This window comes from Triticum urartu, chromosome 7, assembly GCF_003073215.2.
Source record: "Triticum urartu cultivar G1812 chromosome 7, Tu2.1, whole genome shotgun sequence".
NCBI classification, from domain to species: Eukaryota; Viridiplantae; Streptophyta; class Magnoliopsida; order Poales; family Poaceae; genus Triticum; species Triticum urartu.
This window is the reverse complement of record NC_053028.1, coordinates 384,904,767-384,918,834: the sequence shown is the minus strand read 5'-3', so window position 1 is coordinate 384,918,834 and position 14,068 is coordinate 384,904,767. Positions and strand designations below refer to the sequence as shown.

Sequence of the window (14,068 nt, the reverse complement as noted above, 5' to 3'; positions counted from 1 at the left end):
CCCAGTCCATATGTAAATGCATGTAACACCACAGTGACTCTGATTCTTTAATATATATGCAGTAGGAGCCTTTCCTACTGTTTCAAGCTTCAAAAAAAAGACGCTTCGGAGGCGGGAGGAGAGGAACGCCACGTACGCCACGTAGCCGCCGCAAAACAGCCGCCTAGCCACACCACCAGCGTAGCCCCGCCATGACGCACTGCGCCGAAGCGAGGTGCCCCCACCAATATATATGTCAACGCCCGCGCCACCACACACGAGCCGAGAAGGAACAGGATCCCCGCCGCCGCCAACACCAGCTGGGCTTCGCCTGACGACGCGCCCTGGCGGCGGCGGCGGCGAGGGGAAAAGTGGGGCGAGGGGAACGAGGGTTGGCAGCGACGAGGGTTTCGCCCGGTCTCTCGCGGGAGAGACGTGGACGAAACGAGAAGAGTCTCGTAGCCTTGCTAGGATATGCTCAAACTGATTTTTCAAGGCGAAAACCTAGATTCTAGCCTTGGATGGTTGGATCCGTTGACGACGGCAACTGAGTGTCGCTCCCTTAAGGCATTGCTGTTGAAGAATCTTGTCGTCCGTGTGGTGTCATCGGATGGTTGGTGTGGATATGGTCATTGTTGTTGCTTGACGATCGCGGATCCAGTCTCTTTGGGGTTCTTTTCTTTTTTCCTTGCCTATGGATAGCTTTGATCTTACATGACGTTGCTATTCGCCGGCATGTTTTGTGTGTGTGTGTGCGTTGGTGTTGGCCGTGTGCATCCTGTTGAATTCATGCACCAGCCAACTCATCGGATCCATGGCAACTCCCTTGATCGTGATAATGTGGTCAAGGTAGGCTACAGAGGTTTCCCCAAAAAGGCACTTGGAGCGCTTGAGCAAGAGCTGGTGTTACTGAAGTAGCTTGAACACTGCGCGTGCGTGCATAGGTGATCTGCCCAGCAAGCACTGTAAATTAAGATTTCATCGAAAAATATAAGCACAAAAAGATGCAGGAACGGGAAAGGATATCATTCATCAATGCTTGGAATGTGGCTTGTGCGTTAGTCAACCCAAAAGGCATGCCCAAGAACTCAAACAGGCCCTCATGCGTCCTGACAGCGGTCTTCTTGATATTTGCAGGGTGCATACGAACTTGATGATAACCTGAGCGCGGATCCCACTTGGTGAAGTAATGCGCTCCCTTGAGTTTGTCCAGAAGTTCTTCCACTACAGGAATAGGATACTTGTCCTTAATTGTTTCGTTCGATAGTCCACACATGCGCCATGATCCATCATGCTTGTTGACAAGGATGACTGGTGCTGATAGTGCAGAATTGCTTAGGCGGATGAACTATTGAGCCAGGAGCGCAGAGCATTGTTGTTCTAACTCATCCTTCTGTAAGGCTGGATATTGATAAGGCCGCACCAGCATGGCTGTTGTGTCAGTGTGCAAGTGGATGTGGTGGTCGTGACTGCGCTCAGGAGGAAGACCTGTGGGGTCGTCTAAGAGGGAGTCAAACTCGAGAAGAAGCTCCGTTGGGAGGTCCAGGGACTGGCCCAGAAGTTGTTGCAAGGCGAATTGGGTTTGTCAGTATGACCTCCCCATTCCATGCAACTTGATGGTCGGCCACGCCAGAAGGACATCCGGAGACGTTTGAAATCCCAAAGGACGGGACCCAATATGCCCAGCCACTGCACACCGAGGACAACATCGAGCCCACCGAGTGGTATTGCAAATAAGTCGATGAAAAATGGCTCCATGTCAATGGCACTGCTAGTGTTACAGTAAACACCGCTGCAGATCACATGTTCGCCATTGGCAACTGCAACCCGAATCCCAGCACAGAGGTTAAGTACCGCACCCACTTTGCTGATTAGCTCCTCGGTGAGAAAGATATGAGTCGAATCGGAGTCAACAAGAGCAAGAAGGAAGACACCACCGATGTCGACCCGAAGTTGCATGGTACTGGAGCTCCAGATACCCGTAAGGGTGTGCAGCAAAATTTGTGGCGGTTCCTCCTGTTGGGTGTTGTTAGTTGTCTCCTCGTCATCATCGGACTCACGTATGATGTGACGCATGAATAGCTTCTTATAACGGTGCCCTAGTTGGAATTTTTCGTCGCAATTATAGCAGAGGCCCTATCGTCGGCGCTCCTCCATCTCAGGTGGTGTCAAGCTTTTGAATGCTCGAGTTGATCCTGTGACGCCAGCAGATGATGTGGTTCTTGCTCCTGCTATGATAGATGAGCTACCCGCATAAGTTATGGAACGACTAACCCAGTCACTTGCTAGAGGACTACTTGCTGGAAGATCGAGGACCTGTGTCCAGGGACTCCAAACGCTCAAAAGCACGAGTTACACTTAGTAGCTTCTTCTAGATCAAAGGGCTCCCGAAGCTCAACAGGCATCCTGATCGGATCTTGCAACCCTGCAATGAATATTTGCATTTCATGCTGGAGGGATAGGTTGGTCGTGCATGCCGAGAGGTTGAAAAAATTGTTGATGTAGTCCTCCAGGTACCTCCACCCCTGCGCAACTCTATCAAATCCCCAATGAGGTTGCGCCAAGTGGATGGTCCAAAACGCTTGCTTGCAAGAGCAGGAAAACGATCCCAGCCTGGGCGGCTGTCCTCAGCACGTAGAAGGTGCATGTACCACTTGCGGGCCTTGCCAGACATGTGATAGGATGCCATCCAGACCTTATCGTTGGGGTGTGTGTCCTAGGCTTCAAAAATTGCTCACACAAATTTAGCCAAGTTAGAGCATCTACAGCCGGACTTTGCAAATCCCGCCTCCTAAACGTCCACCGACGAGCCCAGACGTGACCCCGAACAGCGCCGGACGGCCCCTCATATGTCCTGTCGGACAACCACACTCCTCATATCAAAACCCTCAAATTCATCATATGTCCTGTCGGACAGCCACACTCCTCATATCAAAACCCTCAAATTCATGCACATCGATCATACACATGAATATCACACATAAATAACATTTGTTACATAGTTCAAACATAAAATTTATTTGAAGTGCATAATTCAAACATTAAACTTTTTGGGTTTCCTCGGTTTTCATTGTGGGTCCACATATGCTCCACAATATCATTGAGTAGCTACACGTGCACCTGTTGATCTCAAAGATTCTGATACATATGCAGAAAATTCAGAATCTGATCTGTCTCTTGCTTCGGGATGTGGACTTGTTCTCGAGACTTCCCGAAATCATGGATTCAGGCTGCCCCTTCACCCTCTCCTCCTTGACAATCATATATTGTGCAAAATGACACAACATGTCATCAGCTGCCACAAAGTCTCAGATTCCCACATCATTGCAGCTCCACGAACAATACCCCAACAAACTTGGAGCACTCTAAATGCCCTCTCCACTGTTAAGCTTCATGCACTAGCAAACGCAACCAAAAGTCTGAACTGATGGGAAGGGCTAGGCAATCCAATATACACTTCCAACACCCCCTCTCACGTGTGACACAGGAAGTCAACATGTGAATAGACGCATAGGTATGGCTCAAGAGGCCTATACATGGACAAAGAGGGGGCAACAACATTTTTTTTAATAAATTGCAAAAGCCAGGACTTGAACTCAAGACCTTAGACCCTGATACCACGTTACGCTTCATGCACTAGTCAACGCAACCAAAAGTTCAAACTGGTGAAAAGGGTTGGGCAATCCACATATACACTTCAACATCCACATCCTTCTTAGTTGCTTCTTCCATTGTTGCAAAATGACTATTTGTTGCCATGGGGATCGAATATGGTCTTCACAAACGCCGCACTACTGAGGATACCCCATGTTGTAGTCGTGCCCATTGACTGTGTAGTTGCACGGTGACGCTTTCCCATTACAAAGTCTCCTGAACAGGGGAGATCACTGGAGCACATTGATGTCATTGTGAGAACCAGGCATGCCAAATCCACAAGTCCCTTGATGCCACTGCGTCGAGTATGATGGTGGTTTCTTTTATCTGACTGATAGACTAGGTAGTTCTATACCGTATGCGCCCTGTATAGCCTGCCATACGGCATAGCCATGATCGTGCAGCAGTTGTGTAGGTAGTGATGCACATCCTGAGGTAGTGGCATGCCCACGATCCTGCTCGGCTGACGGCAACCTGTACAAACCCAGCCTTTGAGCATAATCGAGTGTGTTGAACCCCATTCCCTTTCTTCTCCTCAACACTGACCTTGGTACATCTCACGCGAACCTTTTGAGGCAGTTCTTCCAAAGTCAATGCATGCAATCAACTGAACCGGACATATCTGGAAAACCTCTAGCCGCTCCAATAGCCATCAACCTTGATGTGTCTTGCACATTTGGTTCTATTAGATGCTCTATTCCAAACACCTTCACCATTATTCGGGTAAACCTCACAGTGGTCTTCAGGCATGTGCTCTCTCCCATCCGAACCATTTCACCAATGGCATAGATGGCGGTACCTAATGCAAGCATCCTCATAGCAACCGTGCATTTCTGCTTAGGAGAGAACGAGAGTTGTCTGCAACAATCCTTGTTGAGCCTGAAGTACGAATCATGTGCCTCCACTCCCTCCACCACGCGCAAGAACAAGGGTTTGCGCAAACGAAAACGTCTTTTTTTTGCAAACAAAAGCGTCGGCAAAAAAATTATCAGGGACTGTTGGGCCGGGCTTAAAGTAGTCCTTATAGAGCAACCGTCCTCCATCGACCCTATCCTGGTTGAAAACTCTTCTCCCTTTGATCAAGTTCAGAATGCGCCCCACCTCCCTGTCCATTTCCTCTTGGATGCTCATGATCATCATCATCTCGGCATCTCCATCCGACTCTGCCGAATCGAAGAACTCCTTTTGCATTAATTCATCAAGCTCCTTGTTAACCCTCCGAATCTATCATTTTGCCTACAAAAGAACAAAAAAGACTGGTCGGACAATTTGTCGAACACATGGAGGGCATGGTACAGTCCGAGAATAGCCAGACGTACCACTGGTGGCGGCCGAGGCGATGACAATGTCTGGGGCGGCGCCGAGGGGTCAGGACGGCGGCGGGGCTAGGGGAGGGCCGACGCGGACGAGGGAGAAGAGAGGAAAGGAAAAGGGTTGATCCAGCAAGGTCAGGGGGCGGATTTGGTGAAATTTGTGGTGGGTCCTGTCTGTCAGATCCGACGTAACGGACGCGCCCGGGCCTCCCCATATCCATCCTAGATATGGGTTGTATATGAGGTGTGCCGGTCAGGAACGATTTTGTGACCGATCACTGACCAGGCCGTCCGCGGGCGCGTTTGAAGAGCCCGGCTGTAGATGCTCTTAAGGCATCCTCCGTTCTGCCAAAGGATGTGAACGACATCTTGAAGACGCCAAAATGCTGGTGGCCTTGCTCTCCTCAATTGTACGAGGTGGGCAGATCGCCGGGGCCCACCAGCTTGTCTCCGGCGGCTGCACCTTCCGCGTCTTCCTTGTCGGCATCCGTGCCGATTGGCTGGCGTCTTCAATACGTGCCAGATGAGTACCATAGCAGTCCAGATGCTTGGCGAGGGAGTCAAGCAGGCCATCATGGCTGTCCAAACGAGCAATGGTGTCGTCAAGACGTTGGTTCGTCGCAGCCATCAACTTCATGAGCTGCATGAGCTCTTGTTTCCAAGCATCATCACTGTCGTTGGTCCCCATGGAAGAAGGAATGGCTGGCTCTGAAACCAAAATGTCACAACTTGATTTGTGGGAACGCAATCTGTAGAGGATTAGATTAGGACCAATACGGGAGCACTTGGGAGCCATGGAAGGGAAGATGCAGCTAGGGCTGGAGGCCCTAGGTACAGATGTTGTGCGTGGCTACCTCATATATAGAGAGGATCTGCCTTACAAACCGACTCTGAGCTCTGACTCCATGTCTAATACGAACGAAACTATGGTCTATTCTATACGGACTAACCTGTAGCTTTCCTATCAATAGTAATTCCACCTGAGGACTCTGCTTGCAGTAGCAATCCCCCCATCAATAGGAATTCTTCCTGATGATGCGTTCCCCTAATCTGGAGGATTACCAAGAGCGGTTCCATCTTGTATTGGTGTTATCTCTGAACTAGACTGTGGAGGCGCCGGGTGGCAACCACGACGCTTATATGTCTGCCCCCATGTAACATGTTCAGAAGGTACAAATCCGAAAGAAATACTCACTGGTAGAAGCATGAGTATTCCTATTGGAACGACAGATGCCAAATCTGTCAGGGTTCTCTGAAGAGCCTGTTTCTCCTTCTGAGTTAGTTCCTCCCCAATAAGAGATCTTTTCAGTAAACCCATAGCAGCTCCTGTATCAATTGCTAAGAGCTGTGTCCCTTGCAACACAATCTGTGCAGCACAAAGAAGATGAAATAGACTTTAACCCTTTAATACTATTATTAGTTTAATGCAAGGAATGAAAAGAGGCAACAGCTACTCAGACTACTAGATTCCCTACCAAAATAATTCGCAATCATATCCAATTAATACTGTTGTGTGTTGTCAAAATTTATCACCATAAAAAATATTAACACCCTGTGATGCCATCAAGCACCGTTAGTGTCAGAAAACAACACAAAATCTGGTAAGAAATGACCAGATGCACAAGTTGTTTTGAATGTTTGTGGAAGTAACTATGTTACAGGATTTTCTTATGCAGGATGAATAAAATTCAAATTGTCATACCGTTGTACTCTCCTTAACTTTCTCTACCGATTTTGTAATAACATTTTCTTTCTTGATTACTGAACCAGAAGGCCCTGACAGAGGGGGTGCTGACTCAGAAGGGCTCATTGTTTCATCTGGAACCTCCGTTTCCTGGAACTGAAAATAGGACATGGCTGGATGAATAACTCGTCAAAGCTGAAGAAACTTCTACAATAACAAAGCCAGCCATTATGGTATGGTCATGGTATATAACAGAACTGCAAATAGAACATGACTGATTGATCGTCATGTCGTTTCCATGGAGGTTGCAGAGTCTCAGGTTCAAGTGTTGGCTCAAATACCAACTGCATTCTCGTTTGCTATCTAAAAATATATCTTAAACAAGCATACCTCCTCTTTTTTAGCACCATCTGTACTCTTCTGCACTCTCCTTTCTAACTCAATCAACTCACGTCTCAACTGTTCGAAGCGGCGGATGTCATTTGACTCCATGTCTATTTGATCCACCTTGGCAGCAGAAGCCTTCCGCAAATGAAAAAAACAGGGAAATCCTATAAGAAAGTTTAACATGGTGGAAGAAAACATCTTTTGAGATAAATTTGTTGAAGATAGATATTATTTTCCAGTAATATGTACTTCTTACAAAAACTCATTTGCATAATAGGTGATGATGACTAGAAGAAATGGCGCGCTCCGCCGCGCCCAGCAATAGGCGCATAGATTGCTGCTGATTTTAGTTGGGCCAGCCCCACGTAATGTCATTGATGGGTAAGGCCTGTGTATGTGTGCTGCCTATTTTTTCTCTTCTTTTACGTGTGTGGGCGGTCAACATGAGTTGGAGACTGATTGGTGGCCAAAATGTGGGCGTTTTCCTACGAATAATTAAACATGGGCACTGATATGGTGCGGGGAATATAGTCAGAGGTGTGAACGTGTGTAGGGCTGCGTGGTGACTGCATGCTGTCCCAGTACCAGCAAAGCTGTGTCACCCCCCCCCCCCCCCCCCCCCCCATTGCAGCAGCTCAATGACCCACCCAGCGACCCCACAAACCATAGAGGAGAATCACACCGCCCGAATGCAGAGAAATGATGTAGAGAAGATATAATGCACAAATTCATACATCCTGATCCACAGCTTGTTGTGCTGGCACAATTTTCCTTCCAGAAGTCATACCAAAAATGTCCCAAAACGGACGACGATTGTTCTCCATCCTAACATAATAAAAATAACAAAAACCGGAAATCATTTATTTTCACCGTCAAATCACCTATCACAACCATAATTGAATTAGTTACAAGAGAATATCACCTATTTACTGGGTTTTGTGGTGTTAAAACCTCATTAACCATGCTGCCCGTCTTTCCGTGTTCTCCCTCGCCAGCAGGAGGTAACACTCTGCTAATAGTATCAGCCTAGTCAACCATCAAAAACTTTAGCACATGTATCATGGTTGTGCAAAATCGTTATTGTGTCACCCTATGATATTATTGACTATACAATTGGGGTACATGTTTGCGTGCCTTACTGGAATTGTAGTCAACCATCAAAAACTTTAGAGTCATGGTAGTATTACTGGAATCAACTAAATAACTTCATGTTCATGATATAAACCATGTACAATTGCAGCATGTGGAAGGATGGACAAACGTTTTCAAACAAATAAATCATCTCCAGAACCAGTCAGAAAGGAGCTCAGGAGCCTAAACTACTTCTATTGGAAAACCAAAAGAAAAGAGATCTAGTGTTCTCTTCAAAAAGTGCAAGGAACAATGAGTCCTTCATAGCCACCATAGTTGGTGGAATGCTCCTCAACCCTTATGCAGTGAAATACCTCAAGAAATCACTGTGATCACGTTACTTGTATGCAAGACTGACTATTTTCAAATAGGAAAGTACATGTCTACTGCAGATAATTGCAGTAGAAGAAAAATAGTAAAAATACTAAGCTCACCTCCAGATATTCTGCTTTTGCTCGAAAGGAAGCCTCAAGAAATTCTGCTTCCTTCTTCAGTCTTCTGATCATTTCTAGATCGGAACATGCAGCCTTTAGATCCTCCTTACCAGAGTTGGTACTGGAAAGATGCAATTCTTGAAGCAAATTTTCTAACTTAACCAAAGCTTCCTCAACACTTTCAAGTGACTGCAATAATTGAAACTACGATCATCAAGCTTTACCAAGAGATAGCATTATTCAGGGAAGCGTAACTCCCACTTTGCACCAAGTAGATTGCCACGTGTGGCACACGTCACCACTTTTTGCAACAATAAACACAAAACACCATGGTAGAGGGAGTAATATTGCACTTTGCACCACCTCTGGAACACCGCTGCACAGATCATATCACTTCTAACTCCTATGAAGCCCTCTGTTCTCTCCCAAGATTGGCATGGTCCTCCTTTCTTTCCTCACCAGCTCCGCTTTGCACAAGATGAGATTCCATAGAGCCTTTCTTCCCTCCCGTTGAGACCTTGCCCTGCTAAGGCTACTACATGAAAAATAGGACGGGGCAGAACTAGAAGGCAAGCCTTACATGTGGGGCCTTGGCTACTGACTCACAAGTGGTTCACATATGTAGATTCCCTTAGGCGATGAGAAGTAGCAGGGAGGTGGTACATGTTAAGGAGTATTAGTATTGGTCTAGGAGTCCGTATTAGGCTATGTGTCCTTCCCTGTACCCCAAGTCTTGTGTAATATTCCCTCCGTCCCAAAATAACTGTCTCAATCTTAGTACAACTTTGTACTAAAGTTAAGACACTTATTTTGGGACAGAGGGAGTATACATTATGCTGCTTGGAATACAATAGAGATAAGTTGCATTCATCCATGGTATTAGAGCCTATGGTTTTGAGGGGGGGGGGGAGGGGGGGGGGGGCACCGTGCAACTCGTGCTTTATCCCTGAATCGATCTCAGTCTCCCCTGTTGGTTCGTGCGCATCTTCTCGCACACCAGTCACGCCAGGTAGCCATCCTGATTTGGATCACCCATCTCCTCCTTGGACTGGGCTGCTACTTCCTTTTCCTGTACTAGCGCTCGTGACGAGGAGCTTGTAGTCCCCAGATTGACGTTCCCTCCTCTCCCCAGGACAGCTGCTGATGTCAACTTCAAGCTCCCGGCTGCCGCTGCTGTTCACCAGGAGACTGCCCAGTGCGCCGCTCCCTCTCCCTGCTGCACCTGCTCGCCACTGTTTCCTCTGACCACTGGACCTGCTAGCTGGCACTGGGCCTTTCTCCACCGTTCGCTAAATCTAGCCATAAATAGAAATGAGATGTGAAGACTTCCCAAAGCCCTATAAATATAGGTCCTCACCTCTAGTTTGTAACCCAGACTATGTACCCACTACCTATAATAGAACTTGTTTTTATCTAAGATCTTGGACTAGATCTTGTGCTCTAGGAGTTTTGGATTGAACTCCTGCAGCCATATCGGCCCTATCTCTGACTCTAGAGTGATATCTAGCACAAGACGTTGAAGTTGTTCCTTCCAACACTTGTGTTGAACACATTGTAGCAGCAAAGTGGAGTTGCTCCTCCACAAGCTTGTGCTGCTTCAGGTGGTAACAGAGCCCCGTTGATCCATACTAGTTCTTCATGTTCTCTTTGAGAGCGAGTTGCAGCAAGCAATGGAGCAATTGGAAAAGAGGATGGATGTTGCAGAACAACAGATCAAAGAGTTGTGTGAAGATCTTAATGGGAAATTCGATCAGCTGGTTGAGATGATAAGAAAGGGTGTTTCCCCTGCTGCCAATGAAGGAGATTCATCTAAAGAAGATGTTCAACGACGAAGAAGGGGAGGTAATCTTGGAGCAAGACCACCACAAGAATGTGCAATTCAGCGTACTTCAAGAAGGCCATTTATGTTGAAACTTCTGAAGGTGAAGAATATGATGATGCCCTTGAAGAACCTGATCTCTATGCATATCGGAGAGTACCCAACCCTACATATGCAAGGGATACATACAAGCTGAAAGCTGAGATCCCAACTTTTAATGAAAATATTGATACTGAAGGGTGCCTTGATTGGTTATATGAAGTGGAGACTTTCTTCGAGGTCATGGAGGTTCCGGAAGATCGTAGAGTTCCTTTGGTCGCGTACAAGCTGAAAGGAGGAGCCGGTGCATCGTGGCACCGCGTTCAAGAAGAGCATAGGCTGAGAGGAGAACCTCGTGTGAGAACTTGGCGGCAAATGAAGAGTCTTTTGAAAGGGAGATTTTTGCCTGCTGATTATGATCAGATCCTATTTATCCAATTTCAAAACTGTATTCAAGGGAATAGAACTGTTTCAGATTACCGAAATTGCAGATTAACAAGTTGCGAGGTACATCGATGGTCTCAATGATGCTATTCAAGACCGATTGATGGTGCAACAAATCTGGTCCATTGATCAAGCACATGCTCTAACCTTAAAGGCCGAGAGGTTTGTGAGGACAAGAAAGACAACTAAGACTACATGTCCTCATGTTGAAGGCTCATCTAGGAGTCACACTAATAGAGTGGAAGAAAAGACTGCTCCACCAAAGGCAAAACAGCCCATCCCGAAGCAAACTAGAGGCTTCGGAACGCGTGCGTTTTTGACCATGTTAGCCCCTCGCTCAATGAGCTTCTAGACACGATCAAGGACGAGGCCCGATGTTGGGCAAAGGCCGGAGCTCAAGGGCTCAGGGTCGTTTTGCCATCATCCTGGGATATCCACTGAGCCCCTAACGGCTGTATAAAACTGCCTCCCAGGAGGATGTAAATTCCCTCTCTTTCCAATGCAATGAAACGCAAAAGCCATTTGCGTTTTCTCGAGAAAAACAAACTAGAGGCAAGGTTAAGGCAAATGAAGGCCCAAAATGCTATAAATGCGGTGAAGAGGGACACATATCCAGCGGTTGCCCATTGAGGAAATTTTTTCGAGAGAACGCAAAAGCTTTGCATTTCTTTGCATTGAAAAGTGAAAAGTTCAGTTACAGACGTCCGCCATCGAGGAAATTTATTAACACAACTATCCATGATGGTGAAGGAAATGAGGAAGAATACGAATCTGAGGATATAGATGGACAGGACGTCTGTCAAGAAGAAGGTGGAGAGGTGGTATGTGTGATTCAGCGTCTCCTATGTTCCACATCACAACCTGATGACACACAACGGAAGAAAATATTTGAGAGCAAATGCACGGTGAATGGCAAGGTATGCAAATTAGTGATTGATAGTTGTAGCTGTGAGAATCTTATCTCCCAGAAGTTGGTGAACCATTTAAAGCTTGAGACTCATGATCATCCAAACCCGTGCACTATTGGGTGAATATGAGGATCACCAAACAATGCAACCTGCCACTTTCTTTGGTCAAGCATTATTGCTCAAATGTGTTGTCTGATGTAGTTGATATGGATGCCAGTCATGTCCTTCTAGGAAGACCTTGGAAATTTGATGTGGATACTACACACAAGGGCAAGGAAAATTCTTAGTCTTTCATTTGGAACAAGCGAAAGATCATTATTCTACCAAACAAAACTGATGGTAATATCTCTAATGAAGAGGGTGAATGTATGTTAACTATCTCCCACATCTCTAATGAGTTTATGGAAGACTTGAAGGAGGCAAATGTGTGTGTTGCACTTATTGTAAAAGGAGAAGAGCACCCGGTTGTTGAAATTCCAGCAAAAGTACATGGCTTATTAGCAGAATTTCATAAGATACTTGGAGAGCCGCAAGGCCTGCCACCAGTGAGAGGAATTCAACATGGAATTGACTTAATTCTGGGAGCAAGTCTTCCTAATCTTCCACACTATCGAATGAGCCCAAAAGAGCATGGTAATATTGAACGAGAAAGTGGAGGAATTGCTGCAAAAGGGGCACATTCGAGAAAGTATTAGCCCATGTATTGTACCAGCCCTGCGCACGCCCAAGAAAGATGGATATTGGCGCATGTGTATGGACAGCAGAGCCATTAACAGGATCACCGTAAGGTATAGATTCCCAATTCCCCGTCTGGATGATATGTTGAATCAGCTTAGTGGAGCAAGAGTGTTCACAAAGCTAGATTTAAGAAGCGGATATCATCAAATTCGTATCAAACCCAGGGATGAATGCAAAACAGCCTTCAAGACAAAGAAGGGTTGTTTGAATGGCTGGTCATGCCATTTGGACTCTCAAATGCACCAAGTACCTTTATGCAATTGATGAACCAAGTCCTTTGGCCCTTCTTATCCCACTTTGTTGTGGTTTATTTTGATGACATCTTGATCTATAGCAAGGATGAGGATGAACACTTTGATCACATTCAGAAGGTGCTAGAAGTACTAAAGGAAAATGAGCTCTACTCAACTTGAAGAAATGTAGTACTTATCAGCAAGAATTGTATGCCGTTTTCAGAGCTTTGAAAATTTGGGAACTCTATTTGCTGCCTAAAGAGTTCATTGTTTACAGTGACCATCAATCCTTGAAGCATTTTAGAAATCAAAAGCATGTTGATCGCATGCTAGCAAGATGGGCAACATATCTGGAGAGGTTTAATTATATCATCGTGCATAAATCTGGAACAACTAATGGAGTGGCAGATGATTTGAGTCGGCGTGCATGCCTCTTGATTTCTTTTGAGTTTGAACTTCTAGGCATGGATCAAATAAAGGAGTTGTTTGAGGATGACGAAGACTTTGGCCATGTTTGGGTGAAGCACACAAGGGGCTAGCCGTTAGGTGATGACTATTTGGCGCAAGATGGCTATCTCTTCAAAAAATGATCATTTGTGCATGCCAAGAAGTTCTCTACGTGACAAACTGGTTAGAGAGCTCCATTCAAGTGATATCTTAGTGGCTATGTTGGACGCGACAAGACCATCACTAACATGGAGGCTTGTTACTTTTGGCCACAACTAAAGAGAGATGCTGGAAAGTTTATTCAGCGGTGCCCCATATGTCAAACCTGCAAAGGCTAAGTTCAGAACACAGGGTTACACATGCCTTTGCCTATTCCTGTTGCTCCATGGGAGGATATCTCTATGGACTTCATCTTGGGCTTGCCAAGAACAAGACGAGGGAGTGATGTTGTGTTTGTGGCCGTAGACAGATTCTCTAAGATGGCTCATTTCATCCGATGTCACAAGACAATGGATGCTCATCATGTGGCAAACCTATTCTTTCGAGAAGTGGTCAGACTTCATGGAGTTCCAAGGTCCATCGCCTCAGAACGTGGTAACAAGTTTCTTGCTGCATTTTCGCTCACTTCGTGGAAGCAATTCAACACTAAATAAAAATTTCCAGCACTGCCCATCCACAAACAGATGGACAAACTTAAGTGGTGAACAAATTTTTGGGTAATCTGATCAGTTGCATTTGTGGAGAAAGAAGGGACAATGGGATTTGGCTTTATCTCTTGCAGAGCTGTCCTACAATAAAGCATAGATCCACAGGAAGGAGTCCTTTTTCCATTGTCTGCACTAAAGTTCCAACACATGT

At 46.1% G+C, this 14,068-nt stretch overlaps 1 protein-coding gene across 6 annotated transcripts in view; it reads right to left on the bottom strand.

The window, feature by feature from the left end:
• Nucleotides 1-14,068, bottom strand: part of LOC125518831 — a 42,169-nt gene that overhangs the window by 14,897 nt on the left and 13,204 nt on the right. For 3 of the 6 annotated variants that reach the window (XM_048683701.1, XM_048683702.1, XM_048683703.1), the window contains 6 exons: nucleotides 8,583-8,771; nucleotides 7,940-8,043; nucleotides 7,752-7,842; nucleotides 7,021-7,152; nucleotides 6,649-6,786; nucleotides 6,142-6,312 (listed from right to left, as the gene is read on the bottom strand). In XM_048683701.1, coding sequence (XP_048539658.1) covers nucleotides 6,142-6,312; nucleotides 6,649-6,786; nucleotides 7,021-7,152; nucleotides 7,752-7,842; nucleotides 7,940-8,043; nucleotides 8,583-8,771 — 825 coding nt within the window. The remainder of the gene's footprint in view (nucleotides 1-6,141; nucleotides 6,313-6,648; nucleotides 6,787-7,020; nucleotides 7,153-7,751; nucleotides 7,843-7,939; nucleotides 8,044-8,582; nucleotides 8,772-14,068) is intronic. The other 3 variants (XM_048683705.1, XM_048683704.1, XM_048683706.1) reach the window with 3 other exon arrangements.